This window comes from Rattus norvegicus, chromosome 1 (genome assembly GCF_036323735.1).
Source record: "Rattus norvegicus strain BN/NHsdMcwi chromosome 1, GRCr8, whole genome shotgun sequence".
NCBI lineage: Eukaryota > Metazoa > Chordata > Mammalia > Rodentia > Muridae > Rattus > Rattus norvegicus.
The window spans coordinates 259,534,113-259,553,114 of NC_086019.1; the positions used below are offsets into that span (position 1 = coordinate 259,534,113).

General features: G+C 41.7%; 1 protein-coding gene and 1 long non-coding RNA gene across 10 annotated transcripts in view; both read right to left on the reverse strand.

The window, feature by feature from the left end:
* Window positions 1-1,619, reverse strand: part of Sorcs1 (sortilin-related VPS10 domain containing receptor 1) — a 513,725-nt gene extending 512,106 nt beyond the window's left edge. For 5 of the 9 annotated variants that reach the window (XM_006231519.5, XM_039080712.2, XM_006231523.5 and 2 more), the window contains exon 1: window positions 817-1,522. In XM_006231519.5, coding sequence (XP_006231581.1) covers window positions 817-1,374 — 558 coding nt within the window. In that variant the 5' untranslated portion in view covers window positions 1,375-1,522. Of the gene's footprint in view, window positions 1-816 lie in introns of all 9 variants that reach the window. The other 4 variants (XM_006231521.5, XM_006231520.5, XM_006231525.4 and 1 more) reach the window with 4 other exon arrangements.
* Window positions 1,620-12,210: 10,591 nt separating this feature from the next.
* Window positions 12,211-19,002, reverse strand: part of LOC102554335 (uncharacterized) — a 65,133-nt gene continuing 58,341 nt past the window's right edge. Inside the window, exons 3-4 of the long non-coding RNA XR_005499733.2 lie at window positions 14,154-14,291; window positions 12,211-12,420 (exon numbers count right to left, since the gene is read on the reverse strand). This is a non-coding gene — a long non-coding RNA (uncharacterized LOC102554335). The remainder of the gene's footprint in view (window positions 12,421-14,153; window positions 14,292-19,002) is intronic.

Here is a 19,002-nt window from a genome sequence, read left to right on the forward strand (position 1 = left end):
CAGTGAGTTGCACCCTAAATCTTTTCTCAGCGACTGAAATCTCGTCCTGTTCTTCATAAAGGGAAACTCAAATCTTTATTTGAGCTCCTCCCTAGAGGAGGTCAGTCGGTGGGAAAACAGGGAGTTGTTGTCACTGGAATCTATCTATCTGATCTTCCCCAGGCTGACCATGCCAGAGAACAACTGCCCTTTCATGGGTTAGAAAAGCCTGACTCTCAAGATGCACTTGCTAATGCTGTCAGGAGATGCTGGGAAGCCTCTGCACTGAAACTTGCATCCGTTTGGTCCCCAAATAGATCCTAATACCAAAGGGCACCTTATATCCTACTGCAGTTTGCCTTCTCTGGGGTGGAACAAGGGTCTAGGAGCTCTGAATAATAATAAAATAAAAAACCCACAGATGCGACTTCTCCGTGCACCCCCAGTAAGTCTATCAGGTAAGGAAATGTCCCTTCAGTGAATTTCAGTGGGCTTGGAAATTTAACCCTTTCAGCACTGCATTAAAAATACTTTAACGCACACACCACCCCCACAGTTGGTCTTCAGTTCCACTCTCCAGTGTCATTGAAGAAATAAAAAAGATCTGCCTGTTCCGTTCCAGTTTGAACCTTTTGATCTGGAGAAGACTCTGAAGGTGGTGGTGGGGACTCCCTAGTAGGCACCATTAACTCTTGGGGGGAGGCCAGATGGGAAGACTTCACTGTGCAGCATCTCCCAAGAAAGAAACCCCTTTCCCCCAATTCTCCACCAGCTCTCACAGTGAATGGTAACCCTTTCCTTCTCTCACCCCTTTGCCCACAGTTCCACTTTACTCACGCTGCTGTTGTGGCCAGACCAGTGGACCATAGCTTGGTTGTGTGCCGAGTCTCCAGTCAGCGCAAATGTGGTGCTGGTCAATCTCAGCTCCTCCATCCGGAAGCGAGTGGCTTTGTCCGGGTCCCGCGCGCCAGTCCCAGGCCCCTGCTGCCCTCCATCCCTTAGCATGTCCCGGCGGCTCCGACTCGTACCCTCTCCGGGTTCAGTCTTCTCAGGATCCATTCCACTCCGTCTCCTACGGCCAGAGCGTGAAGCGGTCGCCACTGACACCCTGCTGCCCCCAGCTCGCTCCAGAAACAGCGCCCGGTCCCCGGGGGCCACTGCGAACAGGGGTCTCATGAAGAGGGGCGGGGGCGTGGCAGGAGCCCGACCCAGCGGTCCGGGGTAAGAAAAGCCTCTTGGGGTAAGGGTCCAGCGTGGGGTCGAGCTAGGGTGTTGCGGAGGGCAGCAAGAAAGGCTGCTGCAGATGCCAGGGGCTAAGAGCATCAGAAGCCCGGCTCCCGTTAGGAGCGCGCTAAGCGCGGCCGAGGAGCCGTCCCCGGCGCCAACTTTTCCCATCTCTGGAGCGGAGAGGAGCGGAGAGGGGGTCCCGAACCGAAGGCAGGCAGCGGAGCGAGGCACTGGGCTGACGGCGGCAGGGTGTGCGCTCAGGACCACAACTCCATCCAAGTTGGGCGGCGGCGGGGCGCGCGGAGGCGGCGCCGGGCAGGTGCCTGCCGCTCGCCCAGGCTGGGCTTGTGAGGAGCGCGCGGGTTGGGACGGAGCTGCGAGCCACCGCCGCCGCCGCCGCCGCTGCGCGGGGGTGGAGCCGAACTGAAGTCACGGGCAGAGAGGGCGCCGCGCGCCGGCTGGCGACGCGGGAGGGAGGGCGGGCTCTGCCAGGGCTCCGGGCGCTGCGTCCCGCCGGCGAGCTGCGCTGTGTACAGGGAGGCGGGCGCGGGCTGTGCTGTCCCCGACCCTCCCCAAGGAGCGCAGAGTCCCCGCAAGCAGCCAGAGTACCCTTCCTCTGGGGACGAGCAGCTCCTTGCTCCCTGAACAGGCGCTGTGAAGGGTTTCCTATTCCTGTTTTCTCTTCTCTACTCTTTGGTTGTTCCCCCTCTCTTCTCCTTTTCTTGTCTTTTCCAGTTTAGAAGATGAGTGGGTTCTTGCTCTCTCTCCCTGTTAAACTGGGCGAGTTGGCATCTAGTCCTTACTTTGTGTGCCCCAGCCTGCAGAGGATCTCAGAAGGCAGCAGAGAGTGCTGCAATAAACTCTGTGTGTGTGTGTGTGTGTGTGTGTGTGTGTGTGTCCTGCTCAGTCTATATGTGTGTGTGTGTGTGTGTGTGTGTGTGTGTGTGTGTGTGTGTGTGTATAGTTGGGGAGGTCCCCCCACCCCCTTTGTGATTCCTCCTAGACTCCTTTCCAGGTTTTTTTTTTCTTTTTCTTTTTTTATTAACTTGAGTATTTCTTATATACATTTCGAGTGTTATTCCCTTTCCCGGTTTCCGGGCAAACATCCCCCTCCCCCCTCCCCTTCCTTATGGGTGTTCCCCTCCCAACCCTCCCCCCATTGCCGCCCTCCCCCCATAGACTAGTTCACTGGGGGTTCAGTCTTAGCAGGACCCAGGGCTTCCCCTTCCACTGGTGCTCTTACTAGGATATTCATTGCTACCTATGAGGTCAGAGTCCAGGGTCAGTCCATGTATAGTCTTTAGGTAGTGGCTTAGTCCCTGGAAGCTCTGATTGCTTGGCATTGTTGTACTTTTGGGGTCTCGAGCCCCTTCAAGCTCTTCCAGTTCTTTCTCTGATTCCTTCAATAGGGGACCTATTCTCAGTTCAGTGGTTTGCTGCTGGCATTCGCCTCTGTATTTGCTGTATTCTGGCTGTGTCTCTCAGGCTTTCCAGGTTTTCTTAAGCGCTCTCAGGTACTGAAAGCAGTCACACTTGACAGCACAATTAAAGTGAAGATTCCCCAAGTATTTTGGAGCTGTATACAACTTGGCTTCCTTAAGAGACCACGAACTCCTTGGGAAAAGGGAAACTAACTCCGAAGAAGTGACCTGTTTGCCATTTTGTTCTCAGTGTTTGGGAACAGTGCACTGAATGGTAGGAACTGTAGGTGATTGGCTTGGTGGGTATGTGTTGTGAGTTTGTTATCGATCTGACCATCAACAAATACAGGAAAGGCTTTGTATGCTTCTGCGTCTAGTCCAGGGTTGCTAACACATGCATTCAGATCCCCCTGAGCAAGCCAGTGCTTGAAGGTTGGTGTTTGCTGTGGGACCTCGGGCAATTGAGCTTCCCACATATTAAATTAAGTGGTTGCATTAGATGACCTTTAAAATCCTTTGTGATCCTAAACTTCTGTAATTATGTGATTATAATATCAGTCTACCCAAGATCCCCTGCCACTGTTCAGAAATTGAGGGAATGATTTATAGTAAGTGAGAGGACTTTGGAAATTGCAGTTTCTCAAAAGCCAAGCCTTTTTTCAAATTGTTAGTTGATTTCAAGTTTCAAAATGCCATTGAATCTTTTTACCATTTCCATGCACTAAATAATATCTTCTTGAGTACATGAGGATTATGAAATTATTGAAGGAATACTTATGGATTGAATAAACAGATGTTATAAAATAGTGTCAATTCCCATTTGCAGTTTGATTTTTGTTTAGTTTTGCATTTGGAATCTTCATCTTACTCTAGAAAATTTTTAAGTTTGTGATGAGCCCTACTTGAAAGTAATACACAGCGACAATTAATCTTCAGTTAATGAAACCTCCCTAACGATGCTCCAGAGGAACAACTTTGTGATAAAAATCTATTCCAGAGAGATGTCACAACATGATGGTTCCTACAGCTCACAGGATTCCTAGCACCTGAGAGACTGATCTAGGATGGTCTCCACGTAGTCAAGCATAGGATAGGACACAGTCAAGTTGCGATGTGTCTCAGCTACAGAGTGGGACCTTGTGTAGATAAATAGACAAATAGATACAAAATAAATAATATTAATGAAAATAGTATTGTTCTTATAATGAAAGGAGCCAGGGATCACACACACAGGAGCTGTTTATACCAAGAATCGAAGCTGGGTGCCTAGACGTGTCCTCTTGCTAATAAAAGACAAGGATTCTTTGAAAAGTGCCACCACTGTGCAAATACAGACTCTGCTAAAAGAGAAACACATTTTGGCAGGCAATAGCCTCCACAGAACACCAAGGATCAACAGTGCTCTCTCCTCCCCAGGCCTCCTGGCCACTGTCTCAAGAGCACTGTCTCAAGGTAGTCTTGATCCTTCCCATAGAGAAGATTTCAGAGCAAGGCAGGGTCATCATTTCTTTAATGCTTTCTTTCCATACTGTTAACCTCTTTTCCAATCTGGGTAAACGAGTGAGAAATTCCTCCAGGAAAGGAAAGACACAGAGCAAAGAACCAGAACCCAATAGATTCCACTCTAAAGGGAAGCCTGAAACAAAGCAAAACAAACAAACAAAGACAAGCAGAGATCAACTAGAGCTTCCTTAGATATTGCTGCATTAAATTTTTAGTATTAAAATAAATATCCTCCTTAATAAAATGCTACAAACACTAAGAACGGAGTGGCTTTTTACACGTGTGTTAAGATGATCCCACAAAAGCCGGGTGTGGGGCTCATGTCCGTAATTCTAGCAATAGGGAAGCTGAGAATTGCCCTAGTTTGAAGCCAGCCTGGGCTACATAATTTCTTTAAGAGCATTCTGGGATACAGAGTGAAATCTTGGCTCAGGAATAAAAAATTCAACAGTAATGAAAACAAGAGAGAAATTTTCCAAGAAGGACATTCTAAAGTGACCGTCCTTGGGTCATTTGAGACTTTATTGAGGACAGCTAAAAAATTTAAGGCCTAATTCCCATTATCCATTGGTGAAGTTAAAATTATACAGATGCAAATAAAATTGGCCCCAGGTAATGGTGTGTGTGTGTGTGTGTGTGTGTGTGTGTGTTCATTTTATTTCCCTAATGACTTTTATCAACAAGTCATAGGAGAAATTACAAGAATTTTCTAAATCATTAATTTCCCATTGTTGGGAGTCCACAACAACAGGTGGAGCACGGGAAGTCTGTTGTTGAAGTATGTTTGGTTCATCAATATGGTATATGTTATTATATTCTTATATCTATTTACGTATTTTCATGTGTCTGTGTACAGGGCTATACCTGTCACAGTGTGAGTGGAAGTCAGAGGGCCACTTTTGGGAATGAGTTCCTTCCTTCCTCTCTGTCAGCTTAGGGGATGAAACTCATGTGTTTTGGGTACCAGCATCAGCAATGATTCACTGTATGCTGAGCCGTCTCACCAGCCCCCATAGGTGTTGTTATTATGGTCTTGTGAAAATGCTATTAGAAAATTAATGTCATAGGCCTGAAGATATTATACATTGCCGATTCCTCTGAGGAAGGTTTTTAAATTTGCCCATGAAAAATATGCCATTGCTGTCAAGATCTCGGCCAGATGTATCACCAGGAGTAGCATCCTGGCCTCTCCTTCCTTTGGCAGTCTCGCAATAGTGCCTTCTCAGTGTCATTCAATCCTGTGTTTGTTTTCTTCGTCTATTAATAACCTCCCTCAAAACAGTGTGTGGATAAAGACCATAGTAGCTGCATTAATTTGCTCTTTCTCACAATGTCTCCCTTGGTGCCCAGCTCATGAAGCTCTCAATAAAAGAATGACTGCCTAGCTGGGTAGAAACACCTCCCACATCTCACCTAGCGGAGTCAATCAGATGTGTCCTCTATACGTGTTCCAAACTTTAAATGTACCAACATATGTGGCACATCTACGAATGTTCTCTCAGCCATGTATTACCATCTTCTCTACTTTCCAGTATAACCACCAAGGGTCATACTATCATGTAGTGCCCAAGGCAAGGCCTCTGCATATCCAGTCCTCTTGGAATTCTCTCTACTCAAAATTCCCCCGACAGACAGCATCGATTGGTGACTTTCTATAGATGAGGCACTCAGTAACTGCTTAGTAAGCTTCAGTAACATTGAACCAGCAATGCTGGAAAAAGGGAATAAGGGGTTATTTTGTGGAGGGGGAGGAGGTAAGTGTCTCAGTGGTTCCTATCCTCCTGCCTTCACTTGGTTTGCATGAGGAGGAGATGCTAAGCAGGGTGGGACATTCATCACTGCCATAATCCTTCTGTGAGAGCTGCAGTTAACTAACTCTGCTTTGCTTTTCCAAAGAATGGTCTCATCCTGCAGACTAAGTGGCTTCAACCTTGTGATCCTCCTCCTTCAGCCCACCTATGGGATAATCAGCAGGTGCCATAACTCCCAGCCAAATGCTTATATTCTTTCCCCCGTCTTCCACTGCTCCCTTTCTGATGGATACCTTGACTTCAGCCTGCATTACATCATATCACATGCTTCATCAATAGAACAATGTCTTTTAATGGCTCCCAAACACTTGGCTCTCCTTAGATAGCATTGAAGCAGGGTGTTTTGCATTCCTGCTGGATGCCATGAGGAACCGGAGAGGAAAACCAGGTAGAACAATATTTAAGCTCTTCCCATAGCTGGCCAAGGGAATGATGGGAACAGTTTAAAGTGCTCTTTAAAGTACTTTCAGGTATCACATTAATACTGGGCACAGTCGGGATTCCGTCAGTGTGCTTCTTCTCAGACAATCCAGATTGCTGGAGAAATACCTGAGCCCTCATGTTTGGAAAAAGGCAGGCTAAGATTAGCTACCTGACACACAGGGAAGTTATGAGAGCCAGCTTAACTTTGTAAACCTCATGGAATTAATCCTACTGCTTTGCATTTATGTGACTTCTGTCTCACTAGATCTATAAACCACTTTTTCTTCTTGTTCAATAAATCTTGCAGCAGCTCCAGAAGATAGGTAGGGGGCAGGTTTTGCCTGCGTCTTACAAAATAAATATACATTTACCCAAGGTCACGGAGTTAGAGACAAACTTAAAACAGAATCTTATTATCTTCTTCCACAGACAATCCTACTTTGTCACATCCAGTTGATGCGTACATGAATTAAAGTCTCACATTAGTTTTGTTCGGCTATCAGGCATTGCTTTCATAAAGGCTTCAAGCTTCAAAGTCTGATTCATACAATTATTTAGGAAAAGAGCGGCATAAACCAACATGACTGTCATCTTGTGAACTCATATCTGTGTACGTTAGCCCATTTAGATATTCAGGCTTAATCTGAAATCAATAAAATGTGCACATGACAAGGTGAGCCTATTTAGAGGTGGTATCATTAGGTATTCTAAAATATATACTTACCAAAAAGCTCATAATACATTAACATAACTGTTTGTCATTTTCAAAAGATTTGAAACCTTCACAAGTAACATTAAACATCCCTCTTTTCTGTTATCCTCTAGTTTAGAAATCCAGTGCAAGACTCTGATGTCCTATGTCACAGAACCAACATCGTACCTTTTGCCTAGCTCAACTACAGAAAACAGTATATGCAGATCTCAAAACTTGGAGCTGCATTTCCACTGGTTTCTTTGGGAATACTTACCAGAGAATGAGGAAGATGCCCACCGATTCTCAAAGCCACTAAGTGACCAACCACTGCATCCACTCAAGAAGATGGAGGTCTCTTTTACAAAGAATCAATTCAAAGACCAAAAGGCTTAGATATGTCAGTAAATCCAGGAGGTTCCTGGGGCACAAAAATCCAAGTAAATTTTACTGAATCAAATATACAGCATCTTTTGAAGACCAGGATTTTAGAGACTGTTCAGTCAGAGCACACGGATAACAGTATATGCAGAGAGGAAGCATCAGGAGGAATGAACAGTATTAGCTGAACAGACACCTAGAGCTCTGTGCTGTGTCACATGTCTCTGATCCGGACAGAGTGTGTATACTTGGGCTCTCCTGTCCAGGTGTCTTCAGCAGTCTAAAAGTAAGGGTTCCTTGTAACGTTGGGGCTGTTTCCTTGCTGTTTAAGTGTTAAGACTTTATAGGAAGGGGTTGGGAATTTAGCTTGGTGGTAGCCCTGGATTCAGTCCTCAGCTCCGGGAAAAAAAAAGACTTTATAGGAACCTTAAGTCATGTTCTCTATCCATTTCTGTATCACAAAAAGCTCCTCCCTCATGTTTCCAAGTGTTCCTCCTGTTATTTAACCTGACTTGATACCTTCTGTACATGATTCCCACCCTAAGATCCCAGATATTAATGCCTACTAAGTCTCTACATATTCTCTGAAACATAGTTATCAGCCCCTACCTGTTCTGTCTCATGGCATCATATCCCATTTCACAGGTTTTCGTTATGACAACCGTCTTGTTTTTTCAGTGCTATATTTCTTCACCCAGTGCTAAGTCAGTAGTCCTCATTTGCTCTCTACATTCTCTTGGCTGTCTGCACTTACTTTGATGCTGCCCTTCTCTTATTCCAATTATCTGCCATTACTCATCCGTCTCGTTCATTAGTATATGAACTCTTGTGGGTTAGGGGTTGTGTCATAGAAATGTCTGCTGTCTTAAGTTCACAACCCAGGTCAGGCACACAAAGACATTCAGTAAGCGTTTGTCACGTGAACAAAAGACACAACTAATGCTCTCACATTTTTTGGTTGTATTTCTTAATATGGTCAGATATTCCCTGTTAGGATGAATCAAAGACACCCACCAGAGATGTCATGTGTAGCTAAATTTATACCTCCAAGAACAGCTGAATCAATGAATAAGGCAATTTAATGCAAACTGTTATTAAGTGAAAATGCTCACCTCCTCCAATCTATTGCAAACACCCAAAGCTCTTCCGAAGAATGTGGCTAAATAACGAGTATGACGCTTTCGTCACACTTTTTCAAATACTGAAAAATGACAGTGAACTTTAATTTTGTCTATGAATGTGTTCAAATTTTAATGATAGACTTGGTTACTCACTGTATTTCATACACACACACACACACACACACACACAGAGAGAGAGAGAGAGAGAGAGAGAGAGAGAGAGAGAGAGAGAGAGAGAGAAAGAGCCAGGTAAAGTTAAAAGTATGTTCATTTGCTTGACTGTAATATACACTTATGTATATCAAAGCATTACTTGGTAAATATTAAATATGCAATAAGAAATGAAGCTCTTAACAATATATAATTATATAATAGAATTTTCCAGTGACTTCAAACCTTTTCTCTATGGATATGTGCTTTCTATTTTCAGTTTCAAAGATTTTGTTTCTAAACCACATTCATAAGTGCATTTTTTTTTTTTTGGTTAGGAAGCCCTGTCTTTATTCATCACAATGTCTGTGTTGCATCTGTAATGACTCTACCTGTACATGAACCTACAGGTTAAGGCTGTCCTGTAGACACTGCCCACTCCAACATATTTATAGAGAAGTCTCCTTCCTTTCTCTACATGCTCTGGAGAATTTCCGATAAGTCACTGACAATATGTGTTTTGTTTCTGAGTGTTCTTTCTTTACTGTCGGACCACTGGTCAGATGTTTGGACGATGAAGGATCCGTGTGTCTATCGGTGTCTCTTCTTACAGCTCTGTGGGTTTAACCTAGGACCTCACATATTATAGGCAAGCCCTCTTCCACTGAGCTACACAGCCCCAGGCCCAAACCAGTTCTATCTAGTGTAACATTACAGTAAGTTGTGAAATCTGGTGTGAAGTCCCTATCTAGTGTTCCAGTTTGTTTGACAGACTCTTAACAGTTTCTGAGAACGCCTGGACTCTAACAGAGAGTTGCGTCGTGTCTGTAGATCAATTAGGGGGAAAATGACATCTGAAATTGTTTCCCCCTCTTGTTGATGGATGTGCTATGTGTCTGCATTTGTTTGGTCTTCATGTTCTCTCAGCTGTGTTTATTACTTTTCAATCTCTCAGTGAATCCGAGGGATTCGATGTGTTTGATGACTTTACGAACCTGCCTATTTTATCTTACTATACAGTGACCTTTTTAGTGCATAAAATCAAAATTATTTTATTTTGGGTTTGAATCTCGTTACTTTAAAAACAAACATACATATTATGCATGATCTTTTTTTTACTTAAATTCTATATCCCTAATCCTGGCCTGTGTAAATTAAACTTCCATTCCTTTCAAATTTGTCTGCCTTTCATTGGTTGATAAATTGCTACTATTCACCTAGGAAGAGAAAGTATGTTTTATAGAAATTGTGGCAATGATGGAGCTTGTGTGGAGGCGGCCCCACCCCTGCATGGGGGAAAAGTTTCATTATTTCACTGAGAAGTATGAATACGATGCTTGCTGGGAATTCTTGCTGGGAATTCTTCTGAAAACAGATAAATCATAATCACCGATTTTCCTTTATTGTTAACTCGCTGACTTTTAGAAATACAGGAAGACGCCATGAGTTTTATTTTATGCTTTTTGTGCATCTTTTCATATAGTCCATTGTTTTATAAATATTGATTATTAAATTTTAAGATGCTTTTCATTCCTGAAGCAAAGTATTTGAATTAGACAGCGTGGTTGGGAGATGTAAAGAGAATAAATAAATTAATGAAAAAAGAAACTGATTGCCTTGCATTTTATTTGAGGCTAATTCAGGCAAAACCATAAGATACCATGTCTTTATTTTTTTTTTTTTGAGACAGCATCTCAGTATGTAACGTTGACTGACCCAGAGCCCACCAGGTAGCCCAGACTGGCCTTGACCTCATAGAGATCCACCTGCCTCTGCTTCCTCAGGGCTGAGACTAAACTGCGTTACCAGATACCAGGCCCAGGTTCTTCTTCTTGGTGTGGTGTTTTTGTCAGATTTGAAACTCAAGGTTATGTTGGTTTCATAAATGAAATTTTTAGAGAGTCAGACTTTCTTATATCATGAAAGAGTTCTTGTAAAAACCAGTTTTAATTCTTCTTTATTCCTCTTGGGAGGGGGGACCAGCATTTCAGTCATTTTTCGCTGGAATTTGTGGGAAATGTTAGTCACATATACAGTTATATCAATTCCATCTCTGTTCAGGCTTCCTAATTACTGTTATAATGACTTAATAAAATGTTTATAAAATGCTTTATCTGTCTCTTCGGAAGTTTCAAGTCATTTGACACATATGTCCTTTATAATATTTTACACTACTTTTATTTTCATTTAGGCATACAATAAACCTACACTCATCTCCTCTTTAGGTTGTTAAGATTGGTCAACTTTTTGTTTCTTTCATTTTATTCATGTTTTACAAGAAGTTTGCAAATTTTATTAATCGTTGAATGCAACCTTTGGCTATTCTGGTTTTGCAGACTTTGCTTTAATTTAAATTTAATTTAATATGTTTGCTCTGCACATATATAAATATGCATATATTTACAACTATATGTTCCTGTCTAGTCACTGCCTAGCTGTTTCCTACAAACTTTAATATGGTTTATTGATTATAATTTAATTGAATTTTTGAATGTCCACTGTAAATTTTCTTTGATTGTGAACACACTAAAAGCATTCTATTTGATTATCATGTAGTTGAACTAAGTACTTCTAAATAATTAATTGCTAGTATGCTTCTATAGCAATCAGAAAAATTATTGTATGAATTCAGTTTCATCTCTGAAGTTTTTAAAAAGCATATCTGGTGATCTACTTTGTGACCAATAGTGGTAAATATCATAATAAACTTAATGCAAAAGTTATGCCATATATAGTCTGTGTTGTATTTATGTTCATTTGATTAAGTTTACTAATCAAGCTGTTCAAATACTTCATAGCTTTATTAATCTTTTGCTTGTGTCTACATGATAGAATGGATAAAATATCCAGATATTATGGCGTTTCACTTTAGCTTTAAAACACTATTTATTGTAGATATTTTGAAGACATATTATTAAGAATGCTTTTAAAATTGTCATATTATCCCACAATTTTCATGTTTTGTTTTGATAAAATAATTATTTTGGTCTCCGGGATTATTTCTTGTCTTAAACTTTTACATTAGCTTAATAATGTTTCTTTTAGATAAATTCACTATATTTCAAAGTCTTGTTTTTTTACTGTCTTCAAATCTGCTTTTATTTACATATTTATGTATTTATTTATTGAAAATTGATTCTTCTTTCATACGATGCATCCCAACCACAATTTACCCTACCTCCACTCCTCCCCACACCTCCTCCCCAACTTCGCTCTCCTGAAGATCCTCCCCCACACACACTGTTTCTTCCTCAGAAAAGAGTAGGTCTCCAGGAGAAGATAACCAAACAGGACAAAACAAAATACAATAAGATGAGGCAATATATCGAGCCTAGACAAGAGAATCCCACGGGAGGAAAGAGTCTTTGGAGCAGACAAAAGTGTTAGGAACACACCCGCTCCTACTGTTTGGAGTCACACAAAACACCAAGCTAACATCCACAACACATACACAGAGAACCTGCCTTCTAAAGCAATGTATTACGTTCAGACTGTCATTTGCCTTTGGAAACTACGCCTTTTATTTTTAAATAGGTATAGACTCACCATGACACTTCCTTGCTTTATGACTAAACTCAGCAAGAAAGGATCTGGTTCTTCATGGCAAGGACGTCACAACGGCAGGAGCTTGCAGCACGTGGTCATACCTAGACACAGAGAATGATGGATTCTTGCCGGTCAGCTCCCTTCTTCATTCATTCTGCCCAGGACTCCTGCCAGGGAGTAGTTAGATGTACCTTGGTACATTTCTCACCTCTATGCAATCATGACAACTTCCTACAGGCATATCACACGGATATCTCCCTAGTAATTGGGTCTCCAGTGGAGGAGTTACAGACAGAACTGAGATAGCTGAGGGGGTCTGCAACCCCATAGGAGGAACAGCATCAACCAACCAGACACCCCAGAGCTCCCAGGGACTAAACCACCAACTAAAGAGTACACATGGAAGGACCCAAGCATATGTAGCAGAGGATGGGCCTTTTCGAGCATCGATGGGAGGAGACGCCCTTGGTCTCGTGAAGGCTCGATGCCCCAGTATAGCGGAACGCCAGGGCAGGGAGGTGGGAGGGAGTTGTGGTGGGGGAGCACCTTCATGGAGGAACGGGGTGAGGGGAAACCAGGAAGGGGATAATATTTGAAATGTAGATAAAGAAAATATCCGATAAAAAATGAAAAAGGAATGTATTTATAAAAACATTTCCATCTACTCTGGCCAATTTGTCCTAACGACATTGGTCTGCTTAATTGTAGTACCCCGTTACAGCAATGATGTAGTTTACACGATCAAAGTTCTGTACTTGCAAACCGTCCCAGAGATTCTTTCCCCTCAAAGACGGTTTATTCACTTTTGTTTCCTTTGAGACTAAACCACGCTCTGTAATGCAGGCTGAGCTCAAGTTCTTGACTAGGCTGTTAGGCACTAAGATTATACATGTGAGTTACCTATTAGGCTAATTTTAATCAATAACGAATTAAAATTCAAGTTGATTAACCTCACAGGATGATAGCTATTCTCACTGTAATATAGTGCATTGCTATTTTTTAAGATGTTACTTGCTTCCTGATGGACTTGCTCCTAAGAAGGCTTAAACGTATGAAGTGCTGGATGTGTCAACTGGTTTGCTTTGATCATTTAATTGTGTACCCATGTTATTTTTAATCAACACCCATACCCTTCTGAATCTCTAGAAAGTACTTCCTACTCTCATTCTCATTTGGCACCAATCCAATTTTTAAGCACTAATTAGTATTTCGTTCTATAAATGTACCACATACAGCTTCTGACTATTATGAATAAGGCCTCAGTGAACATGGTTGAGCAAGTTTCTTTGTGGTAAGGAGTGTCCTTAGGGTATATGCCCAAGAAGGATATAGCTGGATAGTCCACTGCCTTATTAGGTAGGAAATAGAAACTGGCTAGCCCAGAAACCTAGAGTAGAACCAAATGTGACTGGCCAAATACAAACAGACAAACAGACAGACAGACAAACAAAAGAAACATCAGTGAAATGATTTCTAATCAGATTCTGCCTTGTCCAGTCATCATCAAAGAGGTTTCCCTTGGCAGAAGATGGGAGCCGGTATAGAGACCCATGGACAAAAATTGTGGGGGGGGGGAGAGAGAGAGAGAGAGAGAGAGAGAGAGAGAGAGAGAGAGAGAGAGAGAGAGAGAGAGAGAGAATAAATTGGAGATCTCCATCAGCTTCCTCCCCTCAGAGATTGAGGAACTCCATTGAAGAAGGGGAGGAAAGATAGTAGAAATTAAAGGGGTTGGGGACTCCAGAATATGGCAGACTGAATCAACTAAGCAGGGCCCACAGAGATTGAACTGGAAAGCAAGGGCATCTGGATCTATCTGTACTGTAACCCTGTGTCTATGTTATGGCTGTTAGCTTGGTGCTTTTGTGGAACTTCTAACAGTGGGGGCAAGTGTTTCTCTCACCTTTTTTTCTGCTCTTGGGACTCTTTCCCTCTTATTGGGTTATCTTGTCCAGTCTCAGTATGAGGCCTTTTGCCTTGTCTTGCTGTATTTTTTTTTTTTGTATTCTTCGGTTGTCCTCTCTTGAGAACCAGCTCTTTTCTGAAAAGGAAATGAAGGAGGAGTGAGTATGTGAGAGAAGGGGATATGCCAGGAAAGCAAGAGGTTCTCAGGAAGCAACAGGGATGACATTAGCTAAAATACCCAACAAACGGGAGATAGAACCTGTAGAGACCATATCCAGTGGTTGGTTAGTCATGGCCTCTGATTGAAGGATGGGGCCACACACCCGTCTCAGAAATATTAACCCAGAATTGCTCCTGCCTAAAGGAAATGCAGGAACAAAGAGTGGTGCAGAGACTGAAGGAAGGCCATCCAGAGACTGGTCCATCTAAGGATCCAATCCATATGCAGACACCAAACCCAGTCACTATTGCTGATGCCAAGAAATGCTTGCTGACAGGAGCCTGATATGGATGTCTCCTGGGAGGCTCTGCCAGAGCCCTACTGATACAGATGAGAATGGTTACATCTAACCATTAGACTTAGCACAGAATGCCAATGGAGGAGTTAGAGAAAGGAACAACCCTATCAAACCATCAGATCCCCCAGAGCTCCCTGGGACTAAACCACCAACCAAAGAGTACACGTGAAGGGACCCATGGCTCCAGCACCTTATGTAGCAGAGAATTGCCTTATCTGGCATCAATGGAAGGGAAGGCCCTTGGTCCTCTGTAGGCTCAATGCACCAGTGTTGGAGAATGCTTGGGCAGTGAGGCAGGAGTGGGTGGGTGGGCAGGAGAGCACCCTCATAGAAACATGTGGGAGGGGAAACGGGATAGGGAGTTTGTGGGAGGGGAAACTGAGAAGAGGGATAGCGTTTGAAATGTAAATAAGTAAGATAACCAATAAAAATATTCCTAGAAAATCACTAATTAGTTTGACATTTCTATCCTTCTACCATTCCAGGAATATTATGTAAATAAATGACACAGTATCTAACCTCTTGTAACAAACCTTCCAGACTTGATAAACAAATTCATCAATGTGGAGGATTATAGAACCAACTCGAACTTTTATATATACCAAACAACAAACATATAGGAAAAAATTTCATCGACATACTCTCCTTCACAATAGTCCCCAAACGAACAAGATCTAGGAATAAACTTAACCATTAAAGTAAAAGATTTCTCCAATAAAAAAGTTAAAGTTCTCAAAGAAAGACAAAGATCACTAGAAAAATAGAGAGAAGTCTATGCTAAGTATTTCATCTGCACAACTTAATCTTGTTACTTAAAAGTACATTTATTTATCAAGAGATAGAATTTATTTTACCATACAGTAAAATTAAGACAAGTCTCTTAGTGTTTTGAAATCCTTGGCATGTTAATATCTGAAATTTAGGTACAAAAAAATCAGCATTCCCTGATATTCTCAAAGTTCTTGAAATTAAGGTATCTTAAACATACTTTCAACAGTCTTCACATTCCACAGTTTGAGTATTGGAAAATTTTACTTAATGAAAAAATACATGGCTTGGTTATGATCATGTGTAAAAATAAACACTGTAAATTAAGTAGTGCTTTCAAAGAACTCCTCCCTACTAACTCCATACATTAAAAACCACACCAGTCTACATAATTTTTCCTTTCATAATCAAAATGGAAAAATAACACTTTTACTAATATTCTGTTGTTTTACTTCCATATAAGCAACATGACCTACAGATTTTATGAAATATCTGCCAAAATCCCTAAGATATTTTTTTTCTCACTGTGGCTTTTTCATATATATAATCAGTATTCTTTTTTAATTTTTTTATCTTTATTAACTTGAGTATTTCTTATTTACATTTCGATTGTTATTCCCTTTCCAGGTTTCTGGGCCAACATCCCCCTAACCCCTCCCCCCTCCCCTTCTATATTGGTGTTCCCCTCCCCATCCTCTCCCCATTACCACCCTCCCCCCAACAATCACGTTCACTGAGGGTTCAGTCTTGGCAGGACCAAGGGCTTCCCCTTCCACTGGTGCTCTTACTAGGATATTCAATGCTACCTATGAGGTTGGAGCCCAGGGTCAGTCCATGTATAGTCTTTGGGTAGTGGCTTAGTCCCTGGAAGCTCTGGTTGGTTGGCATTGTTGTTCATATGGGGTCTCAAGCCCCTTCAAGCTCTTCCAGTCCTTTCTCTGATTCCTTCAACGGGGGTCCTATTCTCAGTTCAGTGGTTTGTTGCTGGCATTCGCCTATGTATTTGCTGTATTCTGGCTGTGTCTCTCAGGAGAGATCTACATCTGGCTCCTGTCGGTCTGCACTTCTTTGCTTCATCCATCTTGTCTAGTTGGGTGGCTGTATATGTATGGGCCACATGTGGGGCAGGCTCTGAATGGGTGTTCCTTCTGTGTCTGTTCTAAACTTTGCCTCCCTATTCCCTGCCAAGGGTATTCTTGTTCCCCTTTTAAAGAAGGAGTGAAGCATTCACATTTTGGTCATCCCTCTTGAGTTTCATGTATTCTGTACACCAAAGATATTTTTTAATGGTATAGAAAGTACCTAAAATTTCTAAGGGTTTATAAAGAACCATGAATAAAGAGACAATCTTAAGAAAGAAAAATGAATTGAAGGTATCAAACTGTGTTATTTCAAAAAATACTACAAAACACAATAATTCTAATAATAAGTGTGGACAGAAAGTCAAATTCACAGATTTAGGAAACTGTAATGATACAGGGTCACAAATATTAAAAAAATTAGCAAGAATAGATAGGACAAAATATAATCTTCTTAATAAGTTGTGCTGGAAAAATTAAGTATCTTTGAGCAGAAGAATTAGAGAGGACTTATACCCTACACAATAATCAATTTAAAAATGGACAAAAATTAAACATGAGCCATTCAGATTTAATTATCATAGAAGCAAAGTTTAACACAAGAGCATAAATTCTTTTAATTGGCACCAAATATCCAGACAAGCAATAAACAAGTAAAACTGTACAAACTATACAGCACCAATTATAGATGTAAAGGGAAATATAACTTCTAACATTAGATAAATTATTTGCAACCTATATATGTAATGTCATTAAAATATATAAGACAAATGTTTATCATGCATGCCACTAGTAAATAATACACTGTTGTTTGTAAATGGGCAAGAGACTTTAGTATAAATATCCCCAAAAAAGACACATGGTAAACAGGTCTATTAAAAATGCCCTGCATTGCTAACAATCAAAGGAACACAGGTCAAACCTGAGTAAGAAGCCATCTCACACCTGTTAGAAAGCAAAAGTAAGGTTGTGCAGACACTGGAAGGTAAAATATCCTTTCTACTATAGCAGACAGTATGCAGGTTCCTAAAGATTTAGACACAGACCTGTTATATGGTTCAGCAACCACATAGATGTGTTTCTACAGGAAATATAGTCAAAATCTTAGAGGAATTCGATTTTTCATAGTCACAGAAGTGTAGAAACATCTGGACACACACAGATGAAATGTGGTCTATAGAGGAGCCAAGATAATGTTTGCCTCTGAAACAAGAGAATCTTATTACTTGAATCTGAACCTGTGTCTGTCGTTAAGGACATTTTTTCAAAGATGAATTATCCCCTCACAGAACTATTTGTGCTGCCTTAACTCACACAGGTGACACATTTAAAATAATCAGACTCATAGGAGCAGACAGTAGGACGGTGGTTCACAGGTGCCCAGGGAAGAGGAAGGTCAGATCTTAGTATTCAGTGGGTATAAAGTTTCTGGTGTGTTGGATGAGTAAATGCTATCGTGTGGTATAAGTGTTATGCTCAGGGTCAGCTATGTTGTTTCACACCTTCAAAGTTTATCTACTATAGGTCCCATTTAATTCTTACTGCAACAAAAAGGAAACACCAGAAAAGACACTTTAAAGACAGATAATTGAGTATGTTCATTTAAGGATGTTTGAGTGCACTTTCCACGCCGTGTTCTCTAATCTTTTCAGTTCCTGCATATGTATTTTATGTTTGGTTGTTGTTGTTGCTGCTGTTATTGTTGTTGCTTGTCCTTGGCGTATCATCTCATTCTGTGATTCTGGAAATCCAGTTCTTCAATGTACTGTTTGGAGACCCCAAGTCGCCACCTCTGTAACCAGTGCATCCTGGCCAGATGCACCCCTTCAGCTGATTCTCCCTGGCTACTTGCTACCTTTTCACCCTACCCTTCCCCCTTCTTGATCCTATCTTTTAGTTACAGTTTTGTTAGTGTTTCAGCTCTTACCAGAGAGTTTGTTCTTTGTATCTTTTATTTCTTGGCTCTGTCTTTCTCCTTATTTCTCTGAGGCATTTTCCTTTTGACACTGGCTCCAGGTCTGTTTATAATGGTTCATGGGCGTACACGTTGATGACTACTATGGATCTTCAGAAATTTCTAATTTGATGCCACGTTGGTGTGAGCCTCTCTTGTTTGCCTTTCATCTTCGAGACGGAGATCTTGGAGTGAGGATACAGCCTTAGTGCAATGTTGAAGTCCTGAGAGTTTCTGGATTGGACCTCAACATTGCTTTAGCTACTTCATTCTTATGAGAGGCGAGGGCTGCCTCATTTGTGGCAGATGGGAGAGGAATCCCTGTGCTGTTTACACACCAATACGAGTGTCCTTGTCTGGGCATGCAGGGTGGAGATTCTGGCCTTCCACCAAACACTGGCGATAACCAGTTTGTGCTGGGCTGGGAGGGGAGCTACTCTTTGTACCACTCCACTGTTGATCTCACTGGCAGGTGATAGGAATTCAAAAGCTACAACTTTCAGTCCAGGAAGTCCATATGGATCTCAC